The sequence below is a fragment of the Magnolia sinica genome, chromosome 18 (assembly GCF_029962835.1).
Source record: "Magnolia sinica isolate HGM2019 chromosome 18, MsV1, whole genome shotgun sequence".
In the NCBI taxonomy this organism is placed as follows: domain Eukaryota; kingdom Viridiplantae; phylum Streptophyta; class Magnoliopsida; order Magnoliales; family Magnoliaceae; genus Magnolia; species Magnolia sinica.
In genome coordinates, this window is record NC_080590.1 from 69,517,908 (window position 1) to 69,532,398 (window position 14,491).

At 38.2% G+C, this 14,491-nt stretch overlaps 1 protein-coding gene across 11 annotated transcripts in view; it reads right to left on the minus strand.

Annotated features, from left to right (window-relative positions):
- The window catches only part of LOC131233962 (general negative regulator of transcription subunit 3-like), a 107,679-nt gene that overhangs the window by 61,628 nt on the left and 31,560 nt on the right, over positions 1-14,491 (minus strand). For 9 of the 11 annotated variants that reach the window (XM_058230861.1, XM_058230863.1, XM_058230864.1 and 6 more), the window contains exons 8-10: positions 12,295-12,372; positions 3,382-4,167; positions 193-348 (exon numbers count right to left, since the gene is read on the minus strand). In XM_058230861.1, coding sequence (XP_058086844.1) covers positions 193-348; positions 3,382-4,167; positions 12,295-12,372 — 1,020 coding nt within the window. The remainder of the gene's footprint in view (positions 1-192; positions 349-3,381; positions 4,168-12,294; positions 12,373-14,491) is intronic. The other 2 variants (XM_058230867.1, XM_058230868.1) reach the window with 2 other exon arrangements.

A 14,491-nucleotide genomic window follows, 5' to 3' on the forward strand; every position in this document is an offset into this window, starting at 1 on the left:
TCTAATACTAACATCCATTGGTGAAAGTATTAAACCAGTTTTTATGATTTTTTACAAGTTCGATCACTGAGCAATGTAGATGGATTGGTATTTCCTTTTTTAAAAAATCCAAAGATTTGAACATATATCTCCACGATATCTCAAGGTGGCATGACTTAGATGTACATTCTGCATTCAAGCATGAAGAATGACCTGCTGTAAGAGTGAGTTTTGTTGTTGGGTTGGAAACTGTTTGGGATTTGTCCCAGCAAGATGAGACGCACCGAGTCCGGTACTATGACCTTGTTGTTGCACTTGTTGGAACAGCTGCATATCAGGGGCAATTTCAGTTCTTCCACGAAGCTGCCCCTGGAAAGAATTAAATAGATGAATCATTTCCCAAAGGCAAAATGCCAATATTTAAGACATCTTTTCTCCTCTAATGGATAAAAGCAAATATATCTATGATTAGGACAAGAGCCCAACTTCTGATTCGGATCTTACAATTGACAACAGAAACTTAAAATTTGCTATTTAACAAGTTCATAGTTAACTATAAAATGAAAGATCAGGCATTATTTTCCATAACAAGAATATGAAGCAGGGACCCATGCCCTAAGAGGGGGGAAAAAGGCATAGATCCTCTACGTATTGAAAAGTTAGAAATGTCACACAGGCAATATGAACCCATCCAGGAAAAGCATAATCTTCACATTAAGCATTCTACTAAACTTGTATTTTAAAACCGGCTCTTGAATTTTACAGTTACTCATTCTTTACTTCCAAAAAGAAAATATAATCTTTCAGAAAAATACATGCAATCTTGAAACAATGAGATGGAACACAACACAGACCAGTAGGTGAGAAATCATTAATGATATAGAACCCAGTAACAAAAGATATGAAACAAATTTTTTTTCTCCAAATATGTGCTTCATAACAGCATTTGCATTACCAGGTTATTTTGTTATCTCTGATTCTTCGACTTATGAGTCCTGCACGAAGGCATATGATTCCTGGTTTCTTAGTCATTTTTATTGCTTTTGAAGGAAAATTAAAGAAAATGAAAAAAAAAAAAAAAAAGAATAAAAATAGATCAGCTTCCAACACACTATTATGAAACGGCCAGATCATGTGCTCTGGAAGCTCAACAAAGAAAACTATCAAGAGCTGGACAAGGTCAACAAGAAACTATTAAGGAAGGGCACAGAACAAGGCCCCGCAATAGAGAAAAATGGACCAAAGGAACAGTATTAACTATTAATGATGCAGAGAACTGGGGAAATTCTCAATTGAATAAAGAATTCATGAACACCACTTTTGAGCTTTAATCTTCTACTTATGATGCCTTAAAAGGGATTCCCACAATGTGCTGTGGAAAGAATATAAAGCAACCATCTAGTTTCTAGAAGTAGAAATAAAAATCCACGTTCCAAATGATTAAAAAAATAAAGAGGAAAGTCTCCAAAAAAGGAGGCCGTGGATGAATCCAACAGCCTTATAGGGGAAAACTGACTGAACTGAAGAAGAATAACAATTCAAGAGAAGAAAATTTGAAGAAACAAACTTTATTCAATAAAATATCAAAATACCATATCATGACCATATATATGCCCTAAAGGCATTTGTATAGACAATACGATCTCAAAGATCCTTTTAGAATAAAGCCCGTTCTAGAATCCTATTTGTCTAAATATATTGCCTACTTAAGCTGTAATAAAAAGAAAGAGAATAAAGTACAAAACCTACTAAAATAGGCTCTATATACAACTGTAGGACTATAGATATTTAGTTCAGTACAATTGTAAAAATCTACTTAAGGACCTATGGTCTAACCGAAGTTCTGGCCCTATCTAGAGTGGAATAGTGGAACAGGATTCATGTAGCTGACCCCAACTAATTGGAATAAGGCGTAGATGATGCAGTATTTTAAACAGCGGTAGAGTGATGCATAGCGCTCAACCCTCTATAACGTGTAGCATAAATACGTAGCGTGTAGCGTAAGCTACACGATACTTCTATTTTTAAATTTAAAAAAGGACAAATATAATAAATAGTGGAAAAAAGGAATATATATATATATATATATATATATATAGCGCTCAACCCTCTATAGCGTGTAGCGTAAATATGTAGCGTGTAGCGTAAGCTACACGATACTTCTATTTTTAAATTTAAAAAAGGACAAATATAATAAATAGTGGAAAAAAGGAATATATATATATATATATATATATGCCTAAAAGATGATTCATTTTATCAATTATAAGAATCTTCAAAGGATTTATTCGTTATCATTTTTCAAAAGCCAATCCACATATATAAGCCAAATCCAATAATTATCACATCAACAACTATATAAGCAAACCACTTTAATTAATAATGTCTAATTGAAACCACAAGTCACAATTATGAAAAGAAATAAAAATCCCATACATTAAAAGTATCAAGCACAATACAAGTGTCACATTCCTCAACATCAGATAAAAAGAAAATATGAAAAAAGTAATTTAAAAAAAAAAAAATACATTGTAGCTTACGCTACGTACGCTACGCACAACGTAGTTGTAGTGTATGCTACGACCCCTGTAGCGTACGCTATAGGGGATTTACACTATGTAGGACGCTAGGTAGCACTATAGCCATGCTACGGGTGCTATTTGAAACACTGAGATGATGATGATGATAAAGAATTGTACAAACCACTTTTCTTTTAATATATAAGATCTAAAAGGAAGTAGGTTGGGCTTGTGAGCCACAAAGTCCAACTGATTGATAGTCTGGGCAATATGGTCAGATTTGTGGGCATCCACAGTCCATTTGGACACTCGATCTCGCCCAGATCTTTCATCAGGATCGTTGACAGGCTCAGATCTTCAATCACTTCAATCTGGACCTTTTTTATGGTTCATATATTAAATTGGGACCCTCGGATGGATCTAATCCTCAACCAGGAAGCATCTGAGCCAATGTTGGACTGGATGATCACATGTCCCCACCTCAATTAAGATTTTCATTTTCCATCATGTGTGTGTGTGTGTGTGTGTGGGGGGGTGACTTTTCAAGATCACCACACAGCAGAAAATTCGAAGAAAGCAAGAACTTTCTCCTAGGCCAGCCAGCCTCAGAATGATTAGTTCACTTTTTAAAGACCAGAGACTCATGCACATGCAAATTTACAATTAAAGAGTAAATAAAAAAAAGAGGAGATAAAAACCACCCCAGTGAATTACTTGTTATGCACAACACAGATTACATCATAGACGCCAAAAGCAGAAAGAAACATTAAAAGATACTATAAGGTTAAGTAGAGAACTATATACAGATCAAGCCTAAGAAATTTTATCTGGAATAACAATACCATAGCATGAAATTGATAAATGGAACGACAATGAAGCATACCGTTTCATTCTGGTTCTGAAAGGAACTTGGACTATGAGATCTCCATTGCCCTCCACTAACCAGTGGAAGTGAGAAAACTCTCCCACCTATCACAGAAACCTCACCAACATTATTAGAATCAGTTGTACCTGCCCCATCGCTAGACTTCGAAGTCTGCTGCAAGAGCATTCTATTACTGATGGGGGAAACTGGTGGTTGTACAAGACCACCACCTCCAATTCTCTCATCTGACCCTAATATGTTTCTCTTTGAAATGTCTGAGACTGCAAGCACTGCACCAAGGGTTTCACTGCTAGGCAAGCCAGTACCAGAACTCAGATTCAAAGAAACAGTAGACGTCTGGTTGGCTATCCCTCCAACCACAGACCCTCTACCAATGCCCCTCCCTGTTCCAATTTCAGCAAGAGCAGGAGATGATCTTCCTCCAGGGAAGCTGGCATTATCATCCTCCTTAACCAAAGTGGTCAAATTTATAGGCGATGACGAAGCAGCATTAGTTACATTCTCCACAACACCTAGAGCATATCCTGGACCAGAAAGGATTGCTGAAGCAGTTGACCCACCAGCCAAGTTATGTGTGGGGATGCTGCCAGTGGCAGGGGTAGTATTAGTCCCTGTAGGCATCCCAGGGCCAGTTGTGGAGGTAGTGGATAATACTGAACAACCACACGTGCCATTTTTAGATGGAGTACTTGGACCAATATCAGAATTACTGTCCTGGGAAGCTGTCTCTTCAGCTTGGTCCTGAATCAAAGTACCCTGTTGAGCAGCAGATGCTAACATGGCCTGGCAATAGAAATGAATAATAAGAACAAAGGGGCACTCATCCCAAAGACATACAATCACCATTTTAAGCTAAACCACCATAGCAACCAAAAAAAAAAAAAACAGAGAGAGAGAGGGAGAGAGTGACTGCATTAACCAGAAGAAATGTCATATAGGACCTTAGAATAACAATGGTTCACACATCCAATATCTAGGAATTGCACTTTTTGCATCTTTATATTTTTCATATTGTCAATAATTGTTGAAAAAAGAAACAAACAACGTTTAAAACCTTGACCGGACCCAGGGGTCCCACTGGTTTGGAACTGACCACCAGAACGGGGCGGGTCATAATATAACCTGCAGTTATAGCGATAACTGTATTGTAAAGTTGGGAAAAAAAAAAAAAAAAACTACATCCATCAAAGCTCAAACCCACGGTTTCTACTCAAAAGCCAAACACTTCAACCACTAGACTAACAGCAGGTTACCTGTTAATTCTCTCTGTTTCCTATAATTTTCAATTGATAAGATTTCCAGGCCTAAATGGATCAGCGGGTCAGAGCAATTGGACAGGACTGCCGATAAAAATAGGGCTCTATCCATCCTCATTTAAAACATTGGTACAAACTATCCATCAAGGCACTGGATAAGAATCTCCAATACAAGTTGAATGACTCCTTAGTGTTTTCTCCAAATGGGCATTTTAGGTGTAAACCCTCTTTTGAGACAAACTGGAGTTTTTGATTTGCGTTTGGATGCACTGTGCAAACCACCATGTCATTATCCTGCTCGACAAAATAGGCACTAAAATACTGACTCAATGGAAATCAATATGATTGGTTACCATTGAGTCTAGACGAGAAAGCAGGCTTCACACTTCCTCATGCGGAAACCCCCTTTTCCACAAGTGAATCGAAACAGGCCCTAAACCTTGTCAGCTTGAGGAGTTTACACCATACTGTGGAGCAAACCATGGACACCGATGATCCAGTGCAGCTAGTATGCAACATATGTGGAACTAATGCATCTAAGGCCACACATCACAGCTAGATGGGCCCCAAATGGTCCTACAAGCTGTCCAATTGAAGATCAGGCCCATCCAAGGGTCCTGATCAAAGATACAGTCATGCAGGTTATCATGATTAAAGATCCAACCTTCCAGCCTTCCAGATTAAAGATCTGGAACATATCAAGGGTCCAGATTGATTTGATGGAACATAAGGACCCTATCAACACTCCTTAGTGTTCAAGACTAGGTTAATCATCCAATCGATTTGTGGGAGGCCAGACAACTGGATCATGGAACCTGTGACTCCAACTGTACCCTTCATATGGCCATTATACAAAATCATACAGCTCTTTGGGCTGTTTGTATGGCCATTCCACACCACAACTCCATACAACTGTGTATAGGATTAGTATTATGGCAAGTTAATGTCTCTAAATTAGCAACGTAGTTTCTTTCTTTTAATTCCAGCAAGGTAGTTGTTAATTTGAGTGTGTTCGGATTTCGGCCAGGTGTGCCAAAACGGTTACGTATCGGCCGTAATGGCCGATACGTAACGGTAACGGTGGGAACCGTTACGCGTTTCGGGGTCGTATCGGCCGTTACCCGATTTTGTACCCGTATCGGCCGATACGGACCCGTTACGGGGTGTAACGGCCGTTACGGGCCCGTAACGGTAACTTTTTTTTTTTCATTTTAAGCTCTGTTTTTGCTATTTTTTTGAAACCTCTTGTTTCCAAACTATTTCTCAGTCCTTCTACTACTAATTTCGACCAACCTTGGCTAGGTATTTGAGATAAAAACACATTATATTACAGATTTTTTTGAATCAAAGCTCGGTGGGCCATTTTTCAGAAATTCGTCAAAAATAGGTATTTATACTTTTTTTAATATGTTTTGCTGTTTTAATCATGTCATATGATGTGTTAATCATAGTAGAACATGTTAATGTGCATTTTACAGATTTGGGGTGCCATTTAATAATTTTTTTATATTTTTTTCTATTTTCGCATGAATTTTGGCCGCTTTTTTTAAAATTCAAAAAATCAATTTTTAATGGTTGTTTTGTCGTTTTAATCATGTCATTTGATATGTTAATCATAGTAGAACATGTTAATGTGCATTTTACAGATTTGGGGTGCCATTTTATATTTTTTTAATATTTTTTTCTATTTACGCATTTATTTTGGCCCTCTTTTTGAAAATTCGAAAAATCATTTTTTAATGATTCTTTTGCTGTTTTAATGATGCCATATGATGTGTTAATCATAGTAGAACATGTTAATATGCATTTTACAGATTTGGGGTGCCATTTTATATATTTTTTATATTTTTTTCTATATACGCATTTATTTTGGCCCTTTTTTTGAAAATTCGAAAAATCATTTTTTAATGATTCTTTTGCTGTTTTAATGATGTCATATGATGTGTTAATCATAGTAGAACATGTTAATGTGCATTTTACAGATTTGGGGTTCCATTTTATATTTTTTTCTATTTACGCATTTATATCGGCCCTTTTTTTGAAAATTCGAAAAATCATTTTTTAATGATTCTTTTGCTGTTTTAATGATGCCATATGATGTGTTAATCATAGTAGAACATGTTAATGTGCATTTTACATATTTGGGGTGCCATTTTATATTTTTTTAATATTTTTTTCTATTTACGCATTTATTTCGGCCCTTTTTTTGAAAATTCGAAAAATCATTTTTTAATGATTCTTTTGCTGTTTTAATGATGCCATATGATGTGTTAATCATAGTAGAACATGTTAATGTGCATTTTACATATTTGGGGTGCCATTTTATATTTTTATATATTTTTTTTTCTATTTACGCATGAATTTTGGCCCTCAAAAATAATTGCAAACACCTAAATGTAAGATATTTTCATATTACATTCATTCTAATATATCTATCATTGATAGTAGATAGTTAGAAAATTAAATATATGAATTTTGTAGTCAAATTCAGGTTATCTGGTTCATAAATTCATCAGACAGTCCGATACAACTTCTCACCAAAGAGTGGACCGTTACACCACCATAAACATGTTCCAATTTATAAATGAATGCATATTTGGAATGCTTAGAATATTCCGGATTTAATCCATATTTTTTCATATTTTTTTGGCAAAAAAAAAAATTTGCGCCGTTACGCCCCCGTATCCGTATCGGTTTTGAAGGTCACTATTACGCCAACCGATACCGATACGGGGCACCTTGGATTTCGGAAACACTAGATATGGAACGGATAGTATTAAGCAACTAGAAAGTTCTCTCTAGAATGTTCTTGGGATTGAGATGCAAGGCCTAAAGGGCCATGCATAGGAGACCATGAGATGGATAATTTTTTCTTTTATCAAAAGAATGAGTTTATTCTAGTTTTTTAATTATTTCCTGCAATTGGGATCAATACTCTCTATTGTGTTATGCCATAGGAGCCCCTTGGGGCGATGCCTTGGGGATAATTTGAGCAGTTCCACTTGTATCTCCTTTCCTTTGATGTTATTGTCCATTCACTGGTTTCAGAGTGATTGAAATTCAATTTGGCATCTTGGAGAAGATTAGAAGCCCTTATTTGATACATTTTTAGATTCTATGCAAATTGGCTCTAGTTCTTCAAGTTCTTTCATCGAATAGGGTCCAAAATACACCAGGAAGAAGAAGAAAGCCCCCAAAGGATAGGAAGATTCGAGAGCCAGAACCTGAATCAATGTGGGCAAGGAAGGAGTAAGTAGTGGCTACTGGAATATCCTATAAGGAGGTGTTGAGGGCAGTTATAGGAGATGGGAAGGGCACTCGAGTCGGAAGGAGAGGACAAACTTCAATAAATGCTTTTGGGGAGGAGAAGATTAGGGTGGAAATATCGAAGGAGAGACGGAAGGTCATTATCCCTCCCTCAAGGGTGGAGGAATCCTAGGCGGAGTTCCAGTTGAGCTTGGTATGGGAGTTGGCCCATGCCTAATGGAGAGACAGGGATTGTTAGAAGGAGACTTCCAGCTACGAAGGCTCAATAGTAAAGAGATATGGGACAAGGTATCCAGCCACAAACCTGAAGAGAATCATGGTGGCAGGAGAGGCCTTTTCCATCAAACCAATCAAATCCCTGCATTAGCAAAGCGAGTGGTCTCCACTGGGTTTCAAGGAATAGTGGATTAATTTCCATGGTACCCTGATTGAGATATGGCAGGAAGAGATCTCAAGGTGGTGGGCTCTTGCAAGGGTGATGAAGTTGTCATTGACAAGAGATCTTTAAAGAAGGCTCATGTTTGTATGCTAGTTCATAGAAGAGGGTGGATTTTGCCCCTGAACAAGATTGAAGTCCAAATTGCTGAGAGCCAGGCCACATTCCGGGTTGAGGTGGGGGATCCTAGCGCATGAAAAGAGGGACCCGTTTATCTCAGGTGAAGAAGGGCGTTGCAATCGTTGCAGGGGTGAGGTAACAGGCCTAGGATCAGGCATGGGCAGAGAAAGGAGCATGTCAATTGGTGTCTCTCAGACCACCAAATTCAGATCAGAACATGTGACCACATTTGGTTGGGAGAAAGGTCAGTTTGCGAGACTCAAGGTCTTCACCTTGGGCAAGTGGAGGACAAACTCAAGGTCTTCACCTTGGGCCAGTGGAGGACAACTGAAATCCACTCTAAAAACATACCAATGTTGCTAACACTGACACGAGTGTGGTAGGTGGAGTCACATGCTAGACTCTCGAAAAATCGGGCAGAAATGCAAGAAGCTATAAGAGACCTGCTCTTAAGTAAAAAACCATTGGTGGGAAGGGGAGTGCAGCTTATAAATGGAGTCGAAAGACCCTCCATGTATTCAAGGTGATCGGCCACGTATGGTACTAGAGTCAACAGGAAGTTCCACCCAATTGACGCCTCCTCCAAATAGTCTTATACCCCTTCCTCTAGTTGAATTTGGATCCCTATCCCTTCCTTCTTCCCCTACGTTCAATGTCACTGGAGCAGGTAGGGGCATACTTCTAGGCAAGGAGGTAGGGGATATGACACATTGTCACCCCATTCCATGAGCATACTCATGGCCACTAATGGTGGGAGATAAATTGCATCAGCTAGTAGGGGTGAAGGTTGATTCTATGCTGGGTGGTGTGATGCAGGACATGAAATTCAAGTATGATGTGCAAGATTTCAGGCTTTAGATCACACTAGTTCAGAAACAATTACACGAAATTCCACATCCCTCACAAAAGTTCAAACACTCAATCAAGGAGAATCTTATGCGGGTTCAGGCCCACATGCTAGGGCCAGATCAATCAAAATTATAGACCAAACAAGAATCAAATGAGGGTAAATTCATTCACAAATGCACAGAAATAATTCCCCCAATCCAAGGGATTCAGAAATTTCAATTTGGGAAACCCTAAGGTTGAGGAAAGGGCATAAAATTGGGGATTTGAGTAATTTAGGGTTAGGTTTATGAATTTTGGGTGAAAGAGGAGTGAAAGAAAAGAGAGGCGAACCAGAGAAGTACCACACGTGTGGACAGCAGCAATGGCACGTGCGTGTGATCCCGGCCGCACGTGTGTGGGACCCACTATTTAGAAAAAGGCCATCTTGGCCCTAGTCAGCCAGGGATGGACTCCGAAACCCCCAAATCTCGGCTCGATCCGATGCACGGTTTGTGCGTGGTGCTGCGCCGAAGTTTCAGCCCTCCTGTAGGGCCAGATTCTGGAAATCTATTATAAAGAGAAAAAAACAGCTGCAATAGAGGATGGATTTGAAGCATAGGTGATCGTATGAGAAGAGAAATATGGATGGAAGAAGGTAGGGGCGAATCGGGATAGGTGTGGCTTCGCACCACGGTAGTCAGCCCTTCGAGGAATGGAGGGTTTCACACCCAATTGAATCTCCACAACTGAGAAATTTATAGGAGCAGAAAAACGCAGCAATTTTATTAATCTTCATTCTCTAAAAAAAGACTACAAGGGGTGTCTATTTATAATAAAATCCTATACCCCAAAACTCGCGCCATGTGCGCAACCTATTACTTGGAGACGAAATAATCAAAAATACCAATTAATCAAAGCAATCTAAACCGTCCATGATATTCGTAATAACAATAATAAGCAAAACCTAAAATACTAGATTAATTAGAATAGTGGGCCACAATCATGAGAACCCATGGTGGGATTCACATGCCGATCAGGTCCACTCCAAGGAACCAAAACACAGTCCTCTAGCTAGGAGGCACTCCCTGGACATCGATCCAGATCGATGGTAGGGCCCTCCTCCTCCTTGCGTACGTGCGTAGGGAGGGGGCGTGCGTGTGCACGTGATGTCCCCATCATGGTGACTTGGAGTCAAATTTCCTAGGCTCCGAGAGAGAGTTGTCTCCGAATTCTAACCCAAGAGAAGAGCCGTTAGTCGTTATTTATTCCTCCTTATCTGTTGAAGAGTTGAGACCAAAGGGGCCAGTAGATTTTGATCTGGAATAGGTTTTGGTAAGACAATGTGATAAAAGAAGGCATAAATGGAAGAAGGGGAAATGTGAATGGTAAGGACGTAGAGTGGATCAGTGATTGCATATTGGGAGTAGGAAGGGCTGTGGGGCTAACTACTGAAGGCAGCAAAGGAGACATTCAAGCCATTTTCAAATCTCTTGAAGAAACAAAAAAGGTGCTGAAAAGGAAATTGGGAAGAGGCTCAGGAAAGAAGCAACATATGGGGAAAGAGAGAACTCTTATGGTTCGCATCATCAATCAATTATGATAAATGAGGAAGGAAGAGACTCAAAACAACAACCAAGGAAGGTAAACAACTGATGTTAGTATTTCCAGAGGTTTTGGACGATAATAGGGCAACGGACAAAGGGGAGAAAGCAAGTCCTCAATGAAAGTTGGGTCTTCCTTCTAAAAGAGACCAGGTGAAGAAATTATGCAAGAGCGAAAAGATCTAGTTAGCCACTTTTCAGGAAACCAAGTTGCGTGTGACAGACAGAAGGTAAAAAAAAAAAAGTGTGCGACAGAAGGTTGGTAGCATCAATTTGGCCAAATAATTCATTTGATCAAGTAGATAGTTTGCGGAAGGTCATCTGTTGCTTTGAGGTGGTTTTGGCAGAAAGTTAATGGAAGAGGTGGAGGGGTTCGCCAACTCCTTTAGATGCAAGAAAGGCAACTTCCTAACCATGTACCTTGGCCTCCTGCTGTGTATTTGAAAACTGGCAAAGCAATTGTAGGATACAGTGGGCAAACCAAGGGCATTGCTTCTGTGCACATATCTTGCACCATCCAAAGAGGGTGAGGAATCCAATACATTTGAAAATTGAATTTTAAGAAATCAATCCAGATATATATATATATATATATATATATATATATATATATAGGGACTCCCACCCATTATCTTTGGATAGTCAGAGATCGTGAACATTTCAAAATTGAAATTTAAGAAAATCGAATCTGAATTAGGTGTTGGAATTCCCACCTATCTTTGGTTGATGAGAGACATGCACTAACTCTTGGTGCACACCATGCAAAGGAACTTCTCCCTAATACTTGTCAAATAAAAAATCGTGGAAGCATAAAATAGAAGAAAACTTGCCTAGACAACTAGAAACACAGTGAAATTAAATAAATAATGCATAAATCATGGTAAATACATACCTTTTAGAGAAACAAAAATATAAAAAATAAAAAATAAAAATAATGAAGGAAATTAAGGTTTAGAGAATGCAACAATAAACAGAAACATCTTTTTATCAATAGAAAACTTTGGTAGAAAAAAAAAAAAAAAAACAATTCAGTTATTTTTCTTTCCATTCCTAGAAGATTTTTCTAAAATATCAGCAAAAAAGGTGTTTAAAGATCAGCAGAAATATTTTTGGCAAAGGAAATGGTATTCATCATCAAAATCTTTAATTATGCAAGTCCACAAACCAGTTTTCTACATTCATCATCATGTTTTCTTTGACCACCTAAAGGCCGAACAGACAAGGTAACAAACAAAACAAAGTAACAAAGTCTTTTTCCCGAGAGGATTCTCAGGGAAAATTTGGCGTTTCCATCAGCAAGTTCCTAAACAATAAAAAGGTACAGCTAGTCCCATACATCTTAATGCATCCCCATGCCAACCACCAAGTTCAGTTCTTTTTGAAGATCTAAAAGAAGACTTACAGATGATTGGGAGGGGGAAGCCGGTGAAGAAGGCTTTAAACTTAAAACTGCAGAGGCAGAAGCAATAGGAACAATGCCCTGCCAAAACAAAAATATTACTTCATTTAATTGGAAAAAGCATTTGATGCACAAAAGGATATCTAAAATCAATCAATTCATCTTATTCATTTCGATCAATTACATCTCCAAGCCATCATCATTTTATCACAAAGCGAACATTATAAGTAGCCATTTTTTAGCGATGAAAACTAACAATGAATACAAAAGATGGATTGTTCACATTGTGATGCTAGACATTAGACCTGGCCTTGCTAAGATCAAATCAATAATTATCTCAGCAATTGCAAAACTAATACCAAAAATCAGAAAAGGCTACTAGAAGGCTGGGTTCCCCCAGAAGAGGTGCCTAAACTGATAGATGGGATGAACCAAAAAGTGCATTACTGCTATCAGCAATAACCAAGGAAAGAGATATTATACGAGAATTTTGGGCATGTTTGCATGCCGTGATAATCCTGATTATTCTGGCCTTTTCATTCTTGATCAGGAAGCAGACAGCATTAAGGAGGGCACCTTTTGGCAATCCGTCTCATTCTGTTTCCATCTAAAAATGAAATGGATTGGGCTATAATGCAATCCAATCCCTTTTTCTTTTTCTTTTTTTCTCTTTTTTTTTTTTTTTTGTGATGATGACGGTGTCCCTGCCCCTTTTTTAAGGTGAGACTCATCCCTGTGGATGCACACAATCACCCGCAAACCACGTGCATCGGGTAAAGCACCATGGACTCATGTCTGTGGGGAGCAAACCCATAACAGGTGCAATCCAATTCCATTGGAGCCGCCTCTTTGTAAACAGTCCCTTAAGCGGGGTCCAACTATGACATGGTATAGTCATTCTACTAAATAATATATTTTGCTGATCTAGCAGAGGTTATCAACCCCAGAATTCATAAAGAATAAAGAATTTCATAACATCATTTATAAACAAAGAAGTAATCAATATGCAATAGATATGCCACTTCCGAAGGTATAGCCAATGTTCGAAATATCAGTATCGCGTTACGTATCACACCCTTGAGATACAAATAAATATTGGTTATCGCATGGGATATATGACTCATATATCGGTTGTATCGCATAATGTATCGTTGTTGTTGGAAACATGGGGAAACATTGGGAAATTGGTCGAATTTTTCAATGAAACTTCAATGATTGTTAAAAAAGACATCAATACACACTTATAGATCAAAACATTACAAAAAACAAGTGCACATAATAGGTTTTCTTTGTATGGGGTCCTAATATATGCACTGTCTAACTGAATTGATGCAAGTATATTCACAGTCTATTCATATAATTTTAAAACGTAAGAAGACATGTGGAAACACAAACAATACATTCAAAAAAAGAATAACTAGATCAAGTTACATACATGTTTGGATACGAAGATTGCAACTGATTTGAGAGAAATTGGAAATTTTCTATTTTTTTCAATCTTATACAACTCGGTCGATCTCCTCCACATCTTAAAATTGAAGCTCCCAATCCATGGTTTTTCATGCAAAATATGAAAAATCATGGATTTGTAATAATTAGACATTTTAACATGATTTATAGAAAAAAAGGATCGAAAATGCTCACCATCCATCTATTTTGCCAGCTTTTAGGGTATGATCCAAAAATTGAAGTAGATACAAATTTCAAGTGGACCACAAAATAGGAAATAGTGTTCATTCAACGCCCACCATTAAAACTTCCTAGGGTCCACCATAATGTATAATGAATATCCAACCTGTTGATAAGATGATATAGACCTTAGATGAAAGGAAAAAAACAAATATCAACTTGATCTAAAAGTTTTGTGGACCACAGTTTTTAATGGTTAATAATCATTGTTTCTTGTGGTGTGGACCATGTGGTCCACCTGAAATTTGTATCTGCTTCATTTTTGGGACCACGTCCTAAAATAAGCTGGCAAAACAGATGGACGGTGAGCATATACAATTCAAACATCAAGGTGGCCCTACGATCATGGTCCCACTCACATCATTGGTTCCGCTATCACACCGGCATACGCAACCCTAAAAAAATTGTGCACGCAGATTGTTGCACAAACTTCTTGTAACAGGAAACTATATGGGGACCCATCGTGATGTTTGTGAGACATCCACCGCACCCATCCGTTTTGACAGATCGT